The sequence below is a fragment of the Cyprinus carpio genome, chromosome A21, assembly GCF_018340385.1.
Source record: "Cyprinus carpio isolate SPL01 chromosome A21, ASM1834038v1, whole genome shotgun sequence".
NCBI classification, from domain to species: Eukaryota; Metazoa; Chordata; class Actinopteri; order Cypriniformes; family Cyprinidae; genus Cyprinus; species Cyprinus carpio.
The window spans coordinates 6,507,873-6,527,649 of NC_056592.1; the positions used below are offsets into that span (position 1 = coordinate 6,507,873).

Genomic DNA, 19,777 nt, shown 5'->3' on the forward strand with positions numbered 1-19,777 from the left:
TCATTTACTATTTATTCTATATTAAATAATCATTTTATATGTATCATATATTTAATATTATGATAATATTTTCTGTATTAAAATGGATAAATATTTTATTAGTTCTCCTCAATGTTCTTAAATGACTTAAATACTGCAATTGTACCGCTCACCTCTACTTTTCTGTCTCAGGGATCTTGAACTCTGTTCCCAACCCCTACTGATCCGTTGAATGAACAGATAGCATTTGGGATTAGCAAACCTCCTCTTAAGTGATATTAATGTCTCATGGTCATTCACCAGTGGACCTTGTGAAAAGCAATGAAAGCATTTGGGTAAATATGACTGCCAAACACATTAGCATTCTCTCCGGCAATTTCCTCCTACCGACGCCCTAACATCCCCCTCCCCCGCCCAAACTACACACCTACCCCTTTTCTTGTTATAGATTGTGACCGGCGGTAAGAAATGCATTATTCATATCAGCAGTGTCGTCCGTTGATGGATGGCTGTTTGAGAGGCCTGTCCGTTAAATAAATCAACAAATAAAAATGCTAATTCTCACATTTCAAGAGAGAGAGCCTTGCCAAAGTCCCACCCCATCAGCCATCCACCCTCAGTTTAAGCTCTCGTTCTCTTTTTCTTTCCCTCCGATGCAAATGTGTAAAAGAATTGTCGGATGGCAATCGATTGTCATTTGCCAAAATGAGATTCCCGGATTGGACATTACTATCATTTTTATATATATATATATATATATATATATATATATATATATATATATATATATATATATATATATATATATATATATATAACCTGTATATAAATGAAGCCTGGATTCAAGTTTTAGGTTTAAAAGCAAAAGAACATTAAGCAGCTTGATCTATTTTGATGTCATGAAATATTTGTAACAGTTTTTTTATTGCATGGAGTTGCATACTGACATTCACTGAGCAAGTCTCTTTCTCAAACAGTCTTGTAACTGGCTCTGTAATCGCTAGCAAATGAAACATACCTGACAGATAAAGTGCAAATGTTGTTTGTCTCTGTTAGTTATGATCATAATTCTTGTAACATAATATTTTTTGCAAAGTAATTTCATTAAGGAAACTCCATTTATATGAAATAACAGCCACACCAAAAGTGAGTACTCAAATATTCAGTGTAAAATTGTAGGAGTGAAATGAGACATACCTGATTATGTATGTATTACTTTAATATGAGTTGACAAGTTAACAGTGCAAAAACAGTATAAGAGTGGAAGTCTACATTTACTGTTTTATGCTGTCTCTGAAATGAAGTTGGGTTTCAAGAATCGGAAATGTGCAATGTAGCTACTTCTCACTAGGGCTGCATCTGGAAGTATCTTGAGGGTGGCCACAAAGAAGAGGAGGAAAATTAGAAAAATGCTACAATGGCAACTAACTGAAATAAAATGTTGACATACTAAATTACCTAAAATTGAAATAAAAATAAAGCTAAATATATATAAAAATATACATAGATATACAGGTCCTTCTCAAAAAATTAGCATATTGTGAAAAAGTTCATTATTTTCCATAATGTAATGATAAAAATTAAACTTTCATATATTTTAGATTCATTGCACACCAACTGAAATATTTCAGGTCTCTTATTGTTTTAATACTGATGATTTTGGCATACAGCTCATGAAAACCCAAAATTCCTATCTCAAAAAATTAGCATATCATGAAAAGGTTCTCTAAACGAGCTATTAACCTAATCATCTGAATCAACTAATTAACTCTAAACACCTGCAACAGATTCCTGAGGCTTTTAAAAACTCCCAGCCTGGTTCATTACTCAAAACCGCAATCATGGGTAAGACTGCCGACCTGACTGCTGTCCAGAAGGCCATCATTGACACCCTCAAGCGAGAGGAGGGTAAGACACAGAAAGAAATTTCTGAACGAATAGGCTGTTCCCAGAGTGCTGTATCAAGGCACCTCAGTGGGAAGTCTGTGGGAAGGAAAAAGTGTGGCAAAAAACGCTGCACAACGAGAAGAGGTGACCGGACCCTGAGGAAGATTGTGGAGAAGGACCGATTCCAGACCTTGGGGGACCTGCGGAAGCAGTGGACTGAGTCTGGAGTAGAAACATCCAGAGCCACCGTGCACAGGCGTGTGCTTTTGAACCAGAAACAGCGGCAGAAGCGCCTGACCTGGGCTACAGAGAAGCAGCACTGGGACTGTTGCTCAGTGGTCCAAAGTACTTTTTTTTTTCGGATGAAAGCAAATTTTGCATGTCATTCGGAAATCAAGGTGCCAGAGTCTGGAGGAAGACTGGGGAGAAGGAAATGCCAAAATGCCTTAAGTCCAGTGTCAAGTACCCACAGTCAGTGATGGTCTGGGGTGCCATGTCAGCTGCTGGTGTTGGTCCACTGTGTTTTATCAAGGGCAGGGTCAATGCAGCTAGCTATCAGGAGATTTTGGAGCACTTCATGCTTCCATCTGCTGAAAAGCTTTATGGAGATGAAGATTTCGTTTTTCAGCATGACCTGGCACCTGCTCACAGTGCCAAAACCACTGGTAAATGGTTTACTGACCATGGTATTACTGTGCTCAATTGGCCTGCCAACTCTCCTGACCTGAACCCCATAGAGAATCTGTGGGATATTGTGAAGAGAAAGTTGAGAGACGCAAGACCCAACACTCTGCATGAGCTTAAGGCCGCTATCGAAGCATCCTGGGCCTCCATAACACCTCAGCAGTGCCACAGGCTGATTGCCTCCATGCCACGCCGCATTGAAGCAGTCATTTCTGCAAAAGGATTCCCGACAAAGTATTGAGTGCATAACTGAACATAATTATTTGAAGGTTGACTTTTTTTTTTTAATTAAAAACACTTTTCTTTTATTGGTCGGATGAAATATGCTAATTTTTTGAGATTTTGGGTTTTCATGAGCTGTATGCCAAAATCATCAGTATTAAAACAATAAAAGACCTGAAATATTTCAGTTGGTGTGCAATGAATCTAAAATATATGAAAGTTAAATTTTTATCATTACATTATGGAAAATAATGAACTTTTTCACAATATGCTAATTTTTTGAGAAGGACCTGTATAAAAAAAACTAATAAACCCAACAAACCACATAACAAAATTAGTCAAACTTAAAAAGCAATCTGAAAATATTAAAAGTATTAAAGCTGATTGAAAATATTAGTTAACATTATATGAACATTACCAAAAATAACACTGCATTGAAATCAATTGTGAGTTGAGTCTCCTGTGCACTTGATATGGTATTTGGAGTTGCTGCCTATGTTGGTTGTTTCAGATCAGTCCCTTGTGAAGAACCTCTCATACAGGCAGTAGACAGCAAGACAGCTCTCTAGGGTTTGGACCAGAGCTCTTGTTTTTGTCTGATGCCAGTAGGCAGAGCAGCCAGTATAGTACAGCATATGTAGGTTTGTTAATGGTGAATGGTTGCTGCCTCCAGAGTCCAGGGTCAGAACCGTAACAGTGTTTAACAGACTGTCCTGGGTCCAGGTGGTCTATCTAAGGACCAGCTTCTCAGAGGTCCTCGCAATGTGTGAAGTGAGATCAACTGGTCTGTAATCCTCAGGGAACCGGGGGTTTCCGATCTTTGGCAGCGGAACAATGCAGGATGTCTTCCAGAGCTAGGGCACCTTCATTAGTCCCAGCATGAGGGAGAACAGGTGCTCAGGAACCCCACCGAGCTGGCTGTGTGAACATGTGTTCAACACTCATTCGTCAATCCGGCAGCTTCAAAACTCATCTTTACCTGTGCAGAGATTCAGCAGTTCGCTCTTCAGTTCGCTCAGTCCTCATCTGGTCAACAGAAATAGACAGTGGAAAGGTGGGAGAAGTTTGCATAATTTTAGATTTTAAAGGGATAGTTCACCTGAAAGTGAAGATTTTGTCATCATTTGTTCATCTTCATGTTGTTTCAAATCTGCAGGAAGATTGTTCTGGCTGCCTTTTTGCAATGAAAAGTGTTTGGGTTGCAAGCCTCAAAAATGACAAAATTTACTGTTGTAAATTTCATTGGCAAAATCCAGTTATTTCAGTAGGTGATCAGTAATTTCTTGTGAGGGTAAAATATTTTCCTACGTTGATTTCGCAATAGGTTCAAGTTGGTCACGCGGATTTGTTGCCTTAAACAAACAGAAAGATTCTTGGTTTAAAAGTGACTTCTGTCTTCACTGCTTTATTTCTAAATTATTTACAGTTGACTCTTTTGCCTGTAAAAGTTCTTAGAAATGACTGCACCTTAAAAGTAATTTCTATATTCACTATATTCTTCTGAAAATAGTCCCTTAGTTTACATTTTTTAATAGTTTTAATTTAGTCTTAGACCTGTCAAATGTCCTTTTTAGGTTTTATCATATTTAGTTGAACTATTTTTTTTTTTTGCTTAGTCCAGCTTTAGTTGACAAAATTCTAATATTTTAGTCTAGTTTCAGTCAATGAAAACGTCATATTTTATATGATGGGCAATATGAGATTTAAGTGCATATATTCCATTTATTGCTGAAAAGTACGTAACAAATAGGTCAATTTGATTAAAAGTAACTATTTCATCCTTATATAAGGGGTTGCTGTCTCTATTAATTGTTCCAAATCAATCTCAGGTGGAATGTTGTCTTAGAACAAAGCTAATGTGTTGCCTGAGAAGTATGGAAGTTTGACATTGACAACCTTTAATTACTATTTACCTTTCTGTGGAAACATTTTGAGGTGTAGCCAATACTTTGATGATTTCAGACCCAAAAAAGTCTCAGACATGAAGGAAGTAGTGGATGGCATGTGTCTCAGCGTCCTGCATGATAATCACCGCTATCATGATTGTGAAGCAAATACTGCTTTCATATGTCAGAGGCACTCAGTGGATGACACCATTTTCTGCCTCTCATAGGAGCTGAGATCCCTCAGACACACACACACACACACACACACACACACACACACATCTCTGTATGAATACCCACTCATCCCCTCTGCTGCATGGAAGCAAATCAATGCTGTTTAGAATGAGCAGTGAATTATGTTAGCAGCATCAGTGGAGCGTGCTTTAAGAATTCATGTTTCATATCTGAAATGTGCTCGTCTGTATTCGATGAATTATTTATTAAGCACCTCGACTGAGGGGTTGAATCTTTATTAGCTTAATCTTTGTTTATTTATTCTTTTATTTATTTATCTCCTTGCTCGGCGCTCAGTTTTCCTTCCAAACTAGGAATCTTCATACTGTATGCACCCTAAGGCCACATGTTTCAAAGCCTGTGAACTCTGTTGTCTATTCAGATGCAACAATGTTGTTTCTGAGGATGTACAGCATTCTGAGTGATATGTAAATTGTCATGCTTTTTTATATCCCATTTGTCCACTGCTGTTTTGGTGTATAAAACAGCTAAATTACATTTCTACTTAGTCCTGTTTTTTTTTCTGTTTATTGTAATTGGACGACTCTTTGATTGAGCTGTTGGACATTTTCAGCCCTGCATCCAACTCAGAAAGGTACCGAAACAGTCAGTCATCATGGAGGAGTTCCGTTGCCCCTCAGTCCTCTCAGAAGACCCTTCTCTCTCCTTTCGGCCCCAGTCGGTCCTCTCTGCAAGACCTGGAGGAGAGTGAGATCTTAGAAGACATCTTTTTCATCTGTTGAAGGGTTATAAAGGCGATTCAGGTTGATTGTTGGAATAATTGAATTTGAATGATCATTAATTATTCATGTGCTCTTAATTCTGCCTTTTAAATGTGTTTAGTGTCTTGAAATAATTATGGTCTTAATTTTAAGATAATAAATAAAAGGTTTATTTTTGCCTTAATAAAATGTTTATTAATAAATGGTGTTTATTCAGTCACAGATGGTTGGACAGCACTTCCATTAAAGTCCACAGGCTTTCCAAATAACTAACTTGGCTACGTATATGTATAAAGAGATTCTCAAGAACAGTTGCTGTCATCTGTTACGTGTTATCCCACTGTCATCTTGAGGAAATGAGAAATTCTCGCAAGAGTGACTAGTCATTAAGATGTATTTCTAGGAAGTGCTGTGTTTTCCACAATAATCATTAGTCACTGAGTTTTCTGCATATATTAACAAATATTCTTTTTTTCCTACAGGGGGTGTAGCCCATTTTTAAAGCCTCCCCTCACTCTCCTATTCCCCTGCTTTTCCAATATATACAGCATATATGCTTTGATACTTCAAACTCGATCTGGGAGCATCAGTATATGCAATGGGATTCAGCCAAACATCGCTCCAGGGCTATTGGTCTAATTTGATCTGAAGTGTTGTAAAGAAAGTTTCAGAGATGCGCCCGTGTGTGTGTGTAAACCCTCCGCCTTTGAAGTGGTTTCAGAGTACATCAGTCGTGCCACAAATCCATAAAAAGAGAGAAAGAGATAAAAACAACTCATAAAATGGCTTGTATAGAAATACAGCAGGAAATGGGACAAGCATAATGCTGCTTTATTCTACACTGTGCTTTATTACTGGGCTTAAGCGGAAACGCGTCATTCAGTAAAATTACAAAAGAGAGTCTAGGGACCAGAGAAAGGTGGAGTTGAGAACAGGGCAGGAGCTGCAGCAGCACTCCGACTGCTAATACAACTCAATCTCATTGTGATAGGCTTGGCATAAATCCACAGATACTACCCAGCACACTCAAATGTGCTCAAAATGTTTTTTTTTTCCCTCCATTTTTTAAACCCCATTTTACTGCATTGTTTCTTGTAAGTTCAGACTCTTTCTGATGAGTTGAAGACAGTGCTAATGAAGAACGGTTATAAAACCGGAGTTGCTGAGAGTCTGATGGATTAGTGCAGTTTTTCTTCCTTTTTTTTTCCAGTGTTTGAAAAAGCAGTGAAGCAAATCTGAGTTCTGACAGAAGCATGGACTCGCAGAACAGAAGAAAACAGCAGACAGTTCTAACAGGTGCAGCGAAAACTTTTGACACCAGTCCTTCATGAGTTCTACATTCTCCATAAAGGATTACCCTGATTCTGCCAGTTGCATTGTTCCATTGTGTCACACAATACAAAAACATGTAAAAAATATATTTTTAAAAAAAGAATCATTTAAATGACAAAATCATATTCAGTGTAGTTACAAACATAATTCAACCGTTTAAATTATAAAAGTACATATATATTAGTATTTTAAAAAGAAGGAAATAATTTAACAAATGACATTTGAAAAAAAAAAAAAAATTAACAAATGACTACATAGGCAAATAAGCATGTTTGCAGCATACCTGAAAGTGATATTAATGTTCGGATCAAATCTGATGGGCTCTTACGTTCCATAATACCTTACAACCATACTGCATCTCTAAGGACTAGAGTTTACCTGCTTTAATTCAGTGTTTCATTTTTTCTCTAAATTTTCCTAGTCATCCAGTCGTTCTAGATAGAAGTAAAAGACTATAAAATATGCAAACCTATATACAGAGGAACAGAGCAAAAAAGAGAAAAAACATTTACAGTATATTCAGTAGTTCATGTATATACTTATATATATTTATAATAAAATTTCTGTTCTGTCTTGTCAACTACATTGCCAGATTGCTATGTAAACAGTTGCAGCTGAAACGGTTAACATGGAGGAAGATGATGAGCGCGAGACAGATGGTGTGAGACCGAAAGGGAGAGAAAGACAGGTGACACTAAAATCCAACAGACGGAATGCATATCCTTGCAAAAGATCCTGAAATACCTGAATGATCATGGAAAGATCTAGAAGGCAAAATACGACACTCTCGGAACCCATCTGAAGACCCCTTCGAAATGAGGTGAACTACTGCTTTTTACCCTCTATACAGACGCTTTACTCTTCGGTAAAGCGAATTAACCAGCTCTGAAATTATCATATATTTACAATAGTGCCATCTTGTATAATAGGTCAATTGCAAAGCATAACAAAAAATCGTAAAAGTCCTCAATTTGCATTAACAAGAAATTCAAAAACTTGTGTTCCATCCTCGACCTGCGCGCGGGAAAACTCCCCTCGAATGCATCTGAACGGTGAAGCAGCACATGTAAACACGCAATGTGATGCGGATTCTGACACTTGTGCAAAACTTACATAATGCCCACTTCATTGTAACCGTAAGCAGAACGTCAAGTGGGTGGAAATTGGTAAATGGCGGTGTCAAGCTGCACAGGTTTGTCATGTCAACAGATAGTTGAAGGCTTTGCTGTAAGCTGTAGCTACAGTAGTTTTCTTTTTATTTTGTAAATAAGGAGAGTGTTTCCGTTGTTTTGACATCATCATAATAATGATTGGTTGCTAGCGGTGTTGTAGCACAGTGCTGTCAGATGCATGGAACGCACTGCTGATAATTCGACGGCGCATGCGCGATCGCGGTTCGAAAAACGGCTGGGCGTTCGTATAGAAAGCCAGCGCTCGTTTCGATTGAATAGCGTTGTTTGTTTGCAGAGGCGGGAGGCAGATATGTCTGTATTCTGTACTATTTCGTAATGATCCTGATTCTCATTAAACTCTCTGAAGGCCTTCTTGCATTTGTAAGTGGCACACGTACACAAACGGAATCAGTGTTTTACCCTTGTGTGTGTGTATGTTGGAGAATAAGTAACGTTGTATCGGATCGAGAGGAATGCCTGCAGATTGCAGCTGCCGATTTAAGATTCTTTCCAGTGGTAAAAGTCCAAAGCAAAGCAGTGGTTTCAAACACCAGCTTAATCTACAAAAAAATTACAGCTCTACATATTGAATGGCCGGTTTCTATATATACACACATATAAAATATATGCATATAAATACATATATGGGTTTTGGGATTAATATCATATGTATCCATATATATGCTGTACAGGTGCATAAATATGAATACATATTGCTTGAACATCTGCTATACATATACATATTGTATGTACGTTATATATAAACAGGATTGTTTATCTCAAACTTCTTTAAGATGGTCTCTGAACTACAAGGTCAGGACATAAGATAGAAAAGGTAAGGCTGCATAATGGAACAACCCTTCCCATGCACCCTTTCTCTCGCCACAGAGAAAAACTAGAAGAGAAATAAAAATAAATATTCTTCATTTTGAGCAGTAATTGTAAACTAGCGAAGTGAACAGCCTCGACAGGCCATCGGAAATATTTCTGCCAGTTCAAAAGCATATCAGCAATCTATATGTATGCATTTATGCATATAGTCATATATGTTCTTTTTATACATATATCTTTTTTTTTTTGTTAATACAACTCTTAAACCGATTGGCACAGCAAGAGATGCAGTGGTCCGATTATGTTACAGGTACGAGTTTTTTTTTTTTTTTTTCTGTTTCATTTGTGATAAAAAGGTTTGGTCATTTGGTCCCTACACAACTAAGGAATGACAGGTAAGTCTCCCAGCGGACGGAGGCTGTGGTTTGTGGCAGCCATTGCCCCTGGAAACGGACAGGCACTCCAAGAAAAAAAGTTGGCCATCCCGAGTCGAAGCAAGTTCTTGTCCTGAATTGTCAAATCCTTCCAAAAAGTCTTTCAAGTTTTTTTTTTTTATCCATTTTCTTGGTTTCTAAAACAGTTCTTTAAAAAGTTTTCCCACAGACGTGTTCAATATTACATGATTCCCATCTAAAAGTCTATCTTAGTTGTAAAAAGTGTTTTTTGTCCCGTACTACTAATTCATAGATTCAGAGCCTTATGAGGACTTTCATTGTTTTTCTTTTTCTTTTTTTAAATATATATATTTTTTGTGTTGGTCTTCAGTAGTATGTTCTGTGGTCCTGCAAAATAAGGGTTCGAGGGTTCGAAGAAGGGAGTACGGTATGGTCCAGTAACCCCGCTGCTCCCCTGAGTAAAACACTTAAGTCCAAAAAGGTCCAGTGAGCCTGGTGGTGGTGTTATATCATGCGGCTACGTCCTCCTCATGTCCCTCTTCAGCTGTACTGTATCCCCAGCCCCGATGATCTTGATCTGTTGTGTTTTCAAATACATTTGGCATGTTTTCAACATGTGTTCCAGCTCTACAAAGCCTAGGAAGGAAACACAAAAAGAATGGAAGCATTTAAAGACATGAAATGAAAATTCACCTCATCTAGTCTAAATGCATGTTGTTGATCTTATTGTCAACAAATCATCCATGCATGTGTTTCAATTAAAAAAAAAAACAAGACCCAGTAATGTTTAATCAATTTGTCATAATTAGATCTTCCGGTGAAAACATTATACTTCTCTGGTGATGTGCTGTTTCATTGTGACTTTAAAGACCACATCTTGTGGCTTTTAGTCCATGCCTGTTAGCTTTGAGTCCATCTGTTTCTGGTGTATTAAAGTCAACAAATTTGTATTTTATTTTATTTTTGATCAACAAAGTTAATGTTTTTATAGCAATTGTGGTTTTATTTGTTAATAACTATTAATGCAATTAATTAATTAGTCAATTATATATAATCTATAAATATAATTTATTATAACAGATATAATTCTATAATTATATTTCATTTCTGGGAAAATGGTCCAAAAATCTTGTTCACAAAAATTATAAAGCGCTACTGATGTTAAACAAATTTGAAAAGACATAAAAAAAAAATAGAATAACTTTAAAGGCATCAGCAGGGTAAATTTTCCATCTTCATTTAGATTTAATGCAGCATTTTACCAAAAATACTGTAAGTAGAAATAACTTTTGCAGACATCAGCAGGGTAAGGGTTCCATCTTGAGGTCAGATGAGGAGATGTGAAGCAGAAATACCTGTAGAAATAACTAATCAGTTCCCCCTTTGTCACAGCCCTAAATTTTCCATCTTGCCCAGACTGGAGAAGGGTCCTATTTTATATTTACATTTACGCTTTAAGCAGACGCTTTTATCCAAAGTGACTTACAGTGCATTCAGGCTAAACTTTTTTACCAGTATGTGTGTTCCCTGGGAATTGAACCCATGACCTTTTGCACTGCCTATGGAATGCTCTACCACTGAGCCACAGGATATATCATATGCTGTTATACTCAAGACTTAAAGTCAACATGAAACAGCACCTGCAAACCATTTTACTTTTATTTCAGAGTGAATCTATATATTCAAAAAGACTTATTATTTATTGAATTACACCGAGTAGGAACGGATATCACTCATACTTTTCAATGAATCAGTTCACAAATTTGACTGAACTGATGTGTTCACTTGTATAGTATGTGTGTATCCTCATGTCTTTTGATTTGGCTAACCTGTCCTTCCCTGTGCACAGCGGCGGCCTTCATCCCCAGGGTCAGGGGTGGCTGGGGGGAGGGACGGGGCTAATATGGGCGGTTGGCGTCCTTTGGCCTCTTCAGCTGCACTTTGAGTCTCTTCATGCCGATCTGAAAGCCGTTCATGGACTGGATGGCAGCCTGAGCGCTGCCTGGGTTATCAAAGCTCACAAAGCCTGGAGAACGAAGGGAGAAAGATGGAGACAGAGAGAGGACGCCAGGTTAGCACCAGATGGACGAGAAGGTAATGCAATGGACAGATGGACATTAGATAGGATTGAGGGAAGGGGAGAAATGAGGCCAGAAATGATTTTATGACAAAGAATGATGTGAGCGTGAAATGAATGGAGGAGGAAAGGGTTTCAAACAAGTTTACTTAAGTCATTGTGACACATTTTTACCACATGTTTAACATTCAACATATATGCACAAAGTCCATCAATACAATACAAAAGCATACATATTATACACAATAATCAGAAGCACAGAGAACATGCAAAATCTAATACACAATATCCAGTCGCTCCTAGCATTAGCAAGAGTTAGCCAGATCTTCTGTTTAATGACACGCAGAGACCAGAAAATAATAAACCTGCTGATGTTCAGATAGTGTAATGTCTCAGAAAATTTTAATGAAAATTTTTATTTCTGCTACGCGAGCAGCCACATTGGGAAGTACAAATAGTGACACTACTAACTTAACTACACTTTCAGTGAGTGAAAATAGCTTAGTTTATGTTAAAAAAAAAATTCAAAATCTTTTGAATTTTTTTTTACAGTTATAAGCTGTTTTTCAAAAGATCAATAATGTTAATTATTTGTAGTAGTAATAATAATAATATATACAAGACTTGTAATGAGATACAAATCATGTCATTACTAAATCACATTTTCAGCTTTACTGTGGTCAAAACAGCATAGTTTCCCCTATCATAAGCTGGTTTTTAATAACCCTATGAAATTGTTATTTTAAGCAAGAAGTCTGGACAAATAAAATTTTATAGGATGAAATCTGCAAAGTAAAAAAATTATTGTGATTTTAACAGTAAAAGTCAAAAAAAATTAAACAGTAAAAACCATTTAAATATACAACAAAAAAAACACATACAAAAACACTTAATAGAAATTAAAAAATAAAAAGTAATTTAATATAATAAGTGAAAAAGAACAAGTCATTGTATAATTTACAGTGAAAAATTCCCAGAATTCCCTGCATGACACTTCACATTCGAAGTTTTTTTGTTGTTGAAATAACGGTTTCTTCTTTGTTTTTCTTCTTCTTCTCAGTTGTGTACATTAGGATTTTATCTTACATCTAATGTTGTTAAATGAATGTTTTTATTGCATTATTTCAGTATCGTGTGTTACCATGCGGTGTTTAGTGTTTGTGTGAATGACACTGTGCATCTTCTATATATAAGTATTGCCCTCCTAAACTTCTGGAAAACTGTTTGTGGTGAGTTTTGATTCATCATGTGTCTTGCTCATCACCACTTGTTTTTGGTGGCTGTCAGTGTATTTCAATGGTACAAAACAGATATTAGTACTTAAATAGGTTGGTATAATAAAATTATATCATTTAATGATTTTGTTTTTTTAATTTTTATATAAGTCTGTAAAACCTAAAATGTTGATACCATATATTTTACAGTAAAATTTTGGCAACCACAGCTGCCGGTATTTTACCGTAAATGTTACAGATGTACATGCAAGATGAATCGCTAATGTTTTTGGTTCATAGAAAACTTTTCAAATTGTGTTAGCATTTAATCCACAAACATGGACTAAAAGCCATAAAACTGTCTTTTTTTTTTAATTTTTCATCTACTTTCTCACTCTCAGTTGTCCTGTCTTGAGGTATTGTGAACATTTCAGCTGGCTCAGCATTTCAAATCATCACCTCCTGCTAAATGAATTTATATTAAGTTGAAATCGAATAGCGTTGTGTTTGTTCATGCATGGGATGCCTCTGATAAGTCAAGGAGCCAGTGAAGTTGCAGATAGCGCTAATTAAAATATAGAGGTTCACATTAGTCACGAGCGGGACACACGAACACGCTTCTGCGGTTTCCCCCTACAGCCTCATGTCCTGCGCTGATTAAGGACATAAAGATGCTACTCTACATCCTCTTCTTTTTTTCCCTTTAATTTTCCATTCATTTATTTCCTTTCTTAAGCCAGGTGAACACTGTGTGATTTTTTTTTTTTTCTGTCCTCCATGATTGGTGCTTCTCAGACTGTACATATTATCTACGACTTTGACAGTGTCACCAGTCCAGGTTTGTTCTGACATTGCCATTTTCACACAAAACTGAATTAATTACATAAATCTAAAACGAAAACCCCCAAACTGCACAAACAGACTTTTGATAGTCTGATTACAATGATAGCATCATCATGCAATATTTATGTGGAATATGTTGTATAAAAGTAGAACGTCATAGTTCCGTCAAACTTTCAGACACTGGAAGAACTTCAGAAGCTACGATTCATCGCAAAAGCAATTTATCGCTCATTGGCGAACATATCATTCTAAGTGATCTAAAACTATTTAGCCCTGCCATTCCTAAAATGGGCAAAATTGGAGCAAAAACCCACACAGTGCGAACCCGGCTTCAATCGAAAGCTTCGCTGTGGTAGAGAAATGAGGTAAAAATGTTAATAGTGTGAGTAGGAATGAGAATAATCTTCACAGGTGTCTTATCATTTTTACCCACCAAAGCATTTACTTTGGTTTGTCGCCCGATCCACAAACACTTTGGAGGAGATGACATTACCGAAAGGCAGGAACATCTGCATCAGCTCGCCGTCCCCAAACTCCTGAGGGAGGTGATAAATAAACAGGTCAGCCCTCCGGCCCTGGAGACAGAGAAAGAGAGAGAAAGAAAAGGAGGATTGTGGGATACAGAGGATTAGAGAGGCAGTTAGACAGGTCGCACAGAAAGAATAGCTGGAAATAAGAGGAATAAAGAGAGATGGAGGTTAAAACAAAGAGACAAATGGTGAAATTAGACTCGGCTTGCCAAAGTAGAAGCTATAGAAACCGTTTCTCTTTATTGAGCAGTTGCCCTGGCATCTGAAATAGCACTTCTCTCCTTAAGTTGTATAGATGAAATAACCGTACAAACAAATACTCGGTGGTGACACCTCCAGGTTCTTCAGGCACTCCTGAAAAGAGTTGTTTTAGATTAGCTCTCCCTTCAAACTGAGTGTAAAATGACAGAAAAGCAGTGTATAGGCGAAACTCATTTAAAATGCTTAACATTTGTAGATGGAGAAAGGACAAACTGCTTGATGGAAATTATTAGTTCACGGATCATCGTCATTATAATCTCCTCTGCTGACCTTGAGCTTTTTCATTGAATCACGGCACTTACTCTGATTGCAAAGGTTGTTTTTAATTACCTGGGACAAATATAAGGCCCATCATACACCACAGAGCACAATCCAAAGGGAATGACTGCAGCATACAGTACACTGGCTGTGCAATGATATATGATTGAAAAACTAGCAATGCTAATAAAACATAATTGGTGTTGTATTTATTTTGTATAAAGTTTGTAGTACATTATTGTATTTTTATTAGTGTGGTCAAATGATTAATCGCATCCAAAATAAAAGTTTTTGTTTACATAATATATGCGTGTGTACTGTGTATATTTATTATGTATATATAAATACACACAAATGCATGTACATATTGAAGAAAAATGTTTTTTTATATATATAAAATATTTATACATAATATAAATTATATATGAAAATAAATATATATACACGTAAATATTTTTAAAATACGCGTATGTTTGTGTATATATATATATATATATATATATAATAACTATACACAGTTTATATATATATATATATATAATAACTATACACAGTTTACACATATATAAACAAAAACTTATTTTGGATGAGATTAATCATTTGACAGCACTCATTTTTATTTATTTATTTTTATAGGCATAATTTCTTGTTTTAGAATCAACAACAATCAACACATATATGGTGAATAAAGTTAAGCTGGTTTTGTCCATTGTCTCAAAAAGAACAAAAAAATAATAAAAATAATTGTACATCGGTTTCTAATAACTTTAATTAACATAAGCATTATAACATTCTATAATGCATAACAGATCATGAGAACCACAGACATGAAACTCTTTATATTTGCACTCCTTATTTGACAAATCGTGCACAAGGGCTCCTGTCATCTGCACAGCAGTCGTCTTCCTTTTTGTAAAGTAAGAGTAAAGTTTGTGACTCTGTATGATGGTTTATTGGTAATATTTCTGTATAGTTTATAATAGCAGCCACTGGAGGGAGACGAAACCACAATCTTGTATTTAATGTTTTACAAAGTTAACCAAGAACACCAAATCTAACTAATGTCTGTTGATCTCTGACACGCCATCATTCACCAGAGGCAATCATTTTAACTTGTCCTGTTAGGGTTTGTTGAACTCTTTACTAGGATTTATTTATTATTTTTATTTAGTATCAAATCCAAAGTATTGTCTTTAGGGCAATCTAGGAAAATAAAGTAATATTGTGAAATATTATTACAGTTTAAAATAACAGTTTTCTATTTTAATTTATTTTAAATAACTGTAATTTATTCCTGTGTTAAAAAAACGAGAAATCATTCTAATATGTTGATTTGCTGCATTTATTATTATCTTCAGTGTTGTTATTTTCAATGAAAATTGTTTCTGCAGAATATTCTTTATTAAAACTATGATACTTTTTAAAATTTTACTTTGAACAGTTCAAAAGAACAGAAATCTTTTGTAACATTATAAATGTCTTTACTGTCACTTTTGATTAATTTAATGCATCCTTTCAGAATCTTACTGACCATTAACTTTTGAACGGAAGCGTAACTGCTGCATACAGCACAATTGATGTATAAAATCTCACTTTAATAGGACATCAATGAAAAGACAATTATGGAAAATGTCACAGACAGTGACCACGTTGAATCCTTCACTCTTACAGGTGACATATCTGACAGACTCACCTTCTCTCTGCTGCTGAGGGATGATGGGAGGCGGCTGGGGAAAGGCCTGGCTGATCTGTCCATATGCAGCAGGGAAGGCTGCTGAGACACACACACACATACACACACATTCCACACTTCTTATTCCAGCACACGTAGACACAGTGCATGTACTTTTTATTAACTGGGAAGCAGGAAAATCACAAACAGCCTCCTTTGAGTGACAGACCTGCATATTGTTGGACTCCAGCGTAAGCCTGCTGTAGGGGGTCTGCTGCAGTGGGACTCTGAGCTGCCGAAAGAGAGAGACGAGAGCGTTACAGACACAGTCGGGGTCACTGAGTGCGCCTGAGTGTGTTCGGGGAGAGCTGTGCACCGAGAATGATCTTACCTCACTTCCCTCCCCCTCACCATTCACCCCCAAACAATTAAGCCGTGGTGCTCGCACGGGGCCCTGCCAAGCTTCCCCGCTGACCGAGTGTTGGAAAGACAGCCAGAGAGTGTACAGAGAACAATATAGATCTACAGCTCTACACTGCACATAAATCAGCTGAGAGCTTTCACAGTAATAAAGGCAACTCAGGCCCAGCCAGCGACGCTCCTGTTCTAAACACTGATACACATACTCACAGCCTGCTAACTTAACACTGTTAAAACACTAACACGGTAAACACTTCAGCATTCACGCTCAGGATTGTGTGCTTGGGGCTCATTTGATGGACTTGTGAGTAACATTACACTTAAAAGCGGGGAGAATTCAGCCAAAAATGAACATCCTGTCATCATTTACCCACTCTCATGTCATTCCAAATCTGTATGAACATAAAATAAGATGAAGATGGGCTAAATTACACTGGCGCTCTGGAATACTTTTTTCTGATTGGTCAATCACAGCATTCAGGCGTCAGATATTTCCTAATATTTGTTCTCATCTATGGCAATGCAAAATATCAGACTGCTCACCTGGGTAACTGAACCCAATGCAACCTTCACATCGCTCATATCACACTGAGAACTTTTGTGCTCTTGTTTAATATAAACGCAATTAGCGCCATCATTTTAGTTATTGAACATACTGAACATGAAAACGGCCTCAGAGAACTTCAATATTAATATTTCTGTCATGTTGCAATGTTCGTCTTGTTATGCAGATTGTTTTGTAATTCAAATGATAAAATCTCTAATGCATAATATACATGTTATTATATTATTTTGTGTATTGACATGAGGTTGAGTAAATTATGGTAAAATTTATTTTCTTTGGTGAATTATCCCTTTAAAGGAACCACAATTCAATGATAGTTTTTGGTCCAATAATTTTGAAGGACATACAGGTTAATCTGACCAATTATAACGGGGAATATGTCATTTTGTTCGACAAACAAACCAGACAGGAGAGTAGATTAACGTTGGTGGACTAAAACTTGAAAAATGATGTGTATTGATGTCTTTCCGTGGTTGAAACAAGAAACCTTCTGATATTCATTCATGATTATTTTGAGGAAGAGATGATCAGTTCACATGCTGCTTAAACTGAGGTGCTACAGTCATGACAAATTAAAGAGCCACAGAACGGTATAAATTTTAAAAATTACACTAAAAAAAATACAAAATAACAAACCCTTTAGTAACTTGCTTACCAAAAGTAACCTGCTTTGTCTTGTCTGTCAGCATGTTGTCAGTTTCCTCTTTGCTCCTAAAATGTATTTTTCATTGCGTGAGAGAACATGATATTGGGGATGACAGAGCCATGGCTTGTCGGACATAGCAACAGTAACTAAGGGGATGTGTCTTTGCAAAGGTTCAATTGAACTAAATAATGGCAACAATGCCTTCTATAGAGCTGCTAATAACTGAAATGAATTGGTTTCATAATTGAGGAACTTTGCAAAACTGACACTGTTATTGAACTGAACTGAATCAACACTAAAAATGAACTAAAACCTGAATTTGTTTCATAAGTGATGAATTCTGCAACAACAACACTGTTATTTTCCTGTTTATTACTGTGAAGCTTCTTTGACACATTCTGTATTGTATAAAGCACTATATAAATAAATGTGACTTGCGTGTGTTATTATATAATATTGCCCGTTCTTACTGTTCAATGCTTCTATGTCCCTATATTCTTTTGCTGTATGAAACAGCATGAACAAAATTGGGTCAGGATGAGTAAATGAAGATGCAATGACCATTTTTTGGTGGATTATCCCTTTAAAGTGAACACATTTCACTGTTGGTTGCTGTGTAGCTTAACTAACGAAGTTGTGGGCTGCTAAAAAAAGTTTGTAGGATTGAACTCCGGAAGGCATAAGCATCACCACCGTGCCCTTGAGTGAGTCACTTTAAATGAAAGCGTCTTCCAAATATAATGCATGCACATAAAACTACAGCCACACTACAACAACAACAACAACAACATCACTCTACAAAGCTGACGACACCAAACAAACATGAAGAAACTATTCACGTCTCTCACTCCCTCTGTCTACCGTATATACCATATACACACACACACACACACACACACACACCAGACACACACAGTAAAACAACACTGTACTGTAAAACAACTTCTATACCTTCTGATAGAGACGACAGGAAGCAGCTTCCCTGAACCCCAAAACAACTTCTCTGTGCCACGCCCAGGCCGCCCTTCTCCGAGTCTTCCCTAAACACCACTTCCTGCAAAACTGGGATACAGCCAGCAGACAGGCATTTGCTTTTTTTTTTTTTTTTTTTTTTTGTGGCACTGGACATGAATACCAATCCACAACACACACAGACTCGCACTGTGACAGCTAACAGCCGACCACTGGCCATTTCCAAACACAGTTAAATTAGAAACTTCCAGAAGCATATTTAATGACATGCTTTTGTGTTTACTAAAAGACTGCAGACTCATCAAAAGGAAAAACACTTATATTCCTAAACACATAAGTAAAGAGTGCACAAGATAAACTGCTTGATGTACGAACATAAAATTTGATTACACTGCAAGAAATACTGTAATTCACTGACATTAATCATCAAAATAGGATGACAACATAAAAATTTTATTATTAGTCCTGTATATAACTGTTGCAAAGTATAACCATAAAGTTTAATAATAATTTAAGGTTAAAATCTGTCTTATTTCTGCTGTATATCTGTGGATGAAAGCATGTACAGTGTAGTACCTGGGTAAGGATGGATCCCATTGGTAAACATGGCCTCCGCTGGGGCCTGGCCGTTGGCCTGAGGAGGAGGCAGACCTGTGAAACCGTTGACACTAATTGGAGATGGAATGCTGGTCACCGTGGGAGCAGTGATGCCAGGGGGCGTGCTTCCACCTGGTGGGCGGGGCCAAGGAGAAGAGAGCATATTTTAAAACGTATTGTAAAGTTTTACCAAATAAATGTAAATTATCTGTTAATTTTATTACTAATTACTAATTTCTATTATTTCTAAAGTTCAGATTATGTATTATTATTCATATAATAAATGAGTTTGCATTTTTACCAAACAAGAATAAAAAAACAAGCATTTACTATGACTTAGTAAGGGGGAAAAGCAAAAATGATAACTTAATTAAAAGA

At 36.6% G+C, this 19,777-nt stretch overlaps 2 protein-coding genes across 11 annotated transcripts in view; one reads left to right on the forward strand and one right to left on the reverse strand.

The window, feature by feature from the left end:
* Positions 1-6,505, forward strand: part of LOC109054184 (protein hinderin-like) — a 24,983-nt gene extending 18,478 nt beyond the window's left edge. For all 3 annotated transcript variants that reach the window (XM_042778770.1, XM_042778772.1, XM_042778771.1), the window contains one exon: positions 5,429-6,505. In XM_042778770.1, coding sequence (XP_042634704.1) covers positions 5,429-5,635 — 207 coding nt within the window. In that variant the 3' untranslated portion in view covers positions 5,636-6,505. The remainder of the gene's footprint in view (positions 1-5,428) is intronic.
* The window catches only part of LOC109090483 (CUGBP Elav-like family member 4), an 83,895-nt gene continuing 70,540 nt past the window's right edge, over positions 6,423-19,777 (reverse strand). For 2 of the 8 annotated variants that reach the window (XM_042778776.1, XM_042778773.1), the window contains exons 8-12: positions 19,379-19,531; positions 18,782-18,892; positions 16,429-16,491; positions 16,221-16,301; positions 13,918-14,144 (exon numbers count right to left, since the gene is read on the reverse strand). In XM_042778776.1, the coding sequence (XP_042634710.1) occupies positions 14,119-14,144; positions 16,221-16,301; positions 16,429-16,491; positions 18,782-18,892; positions 19,379-19,531 (434 nt within the window). In that variant the 3' untranslated portion in view covers positions 13,918-14,118. Of the gene's footprint in view, positions 9,981-11,173; positions 11,371-13,911; positions 14,145-16,212; positions 16,302-16,428; positions 16,492-18,781; positions 18,893-19,378; positions 19,532-19,777 lie in introns of those variants that run through there. The other 6 variants (XM_042778781.1, XM_042778779.1, XM_042778774.1 and 3 more) reach the window with 6 other exon arrangements.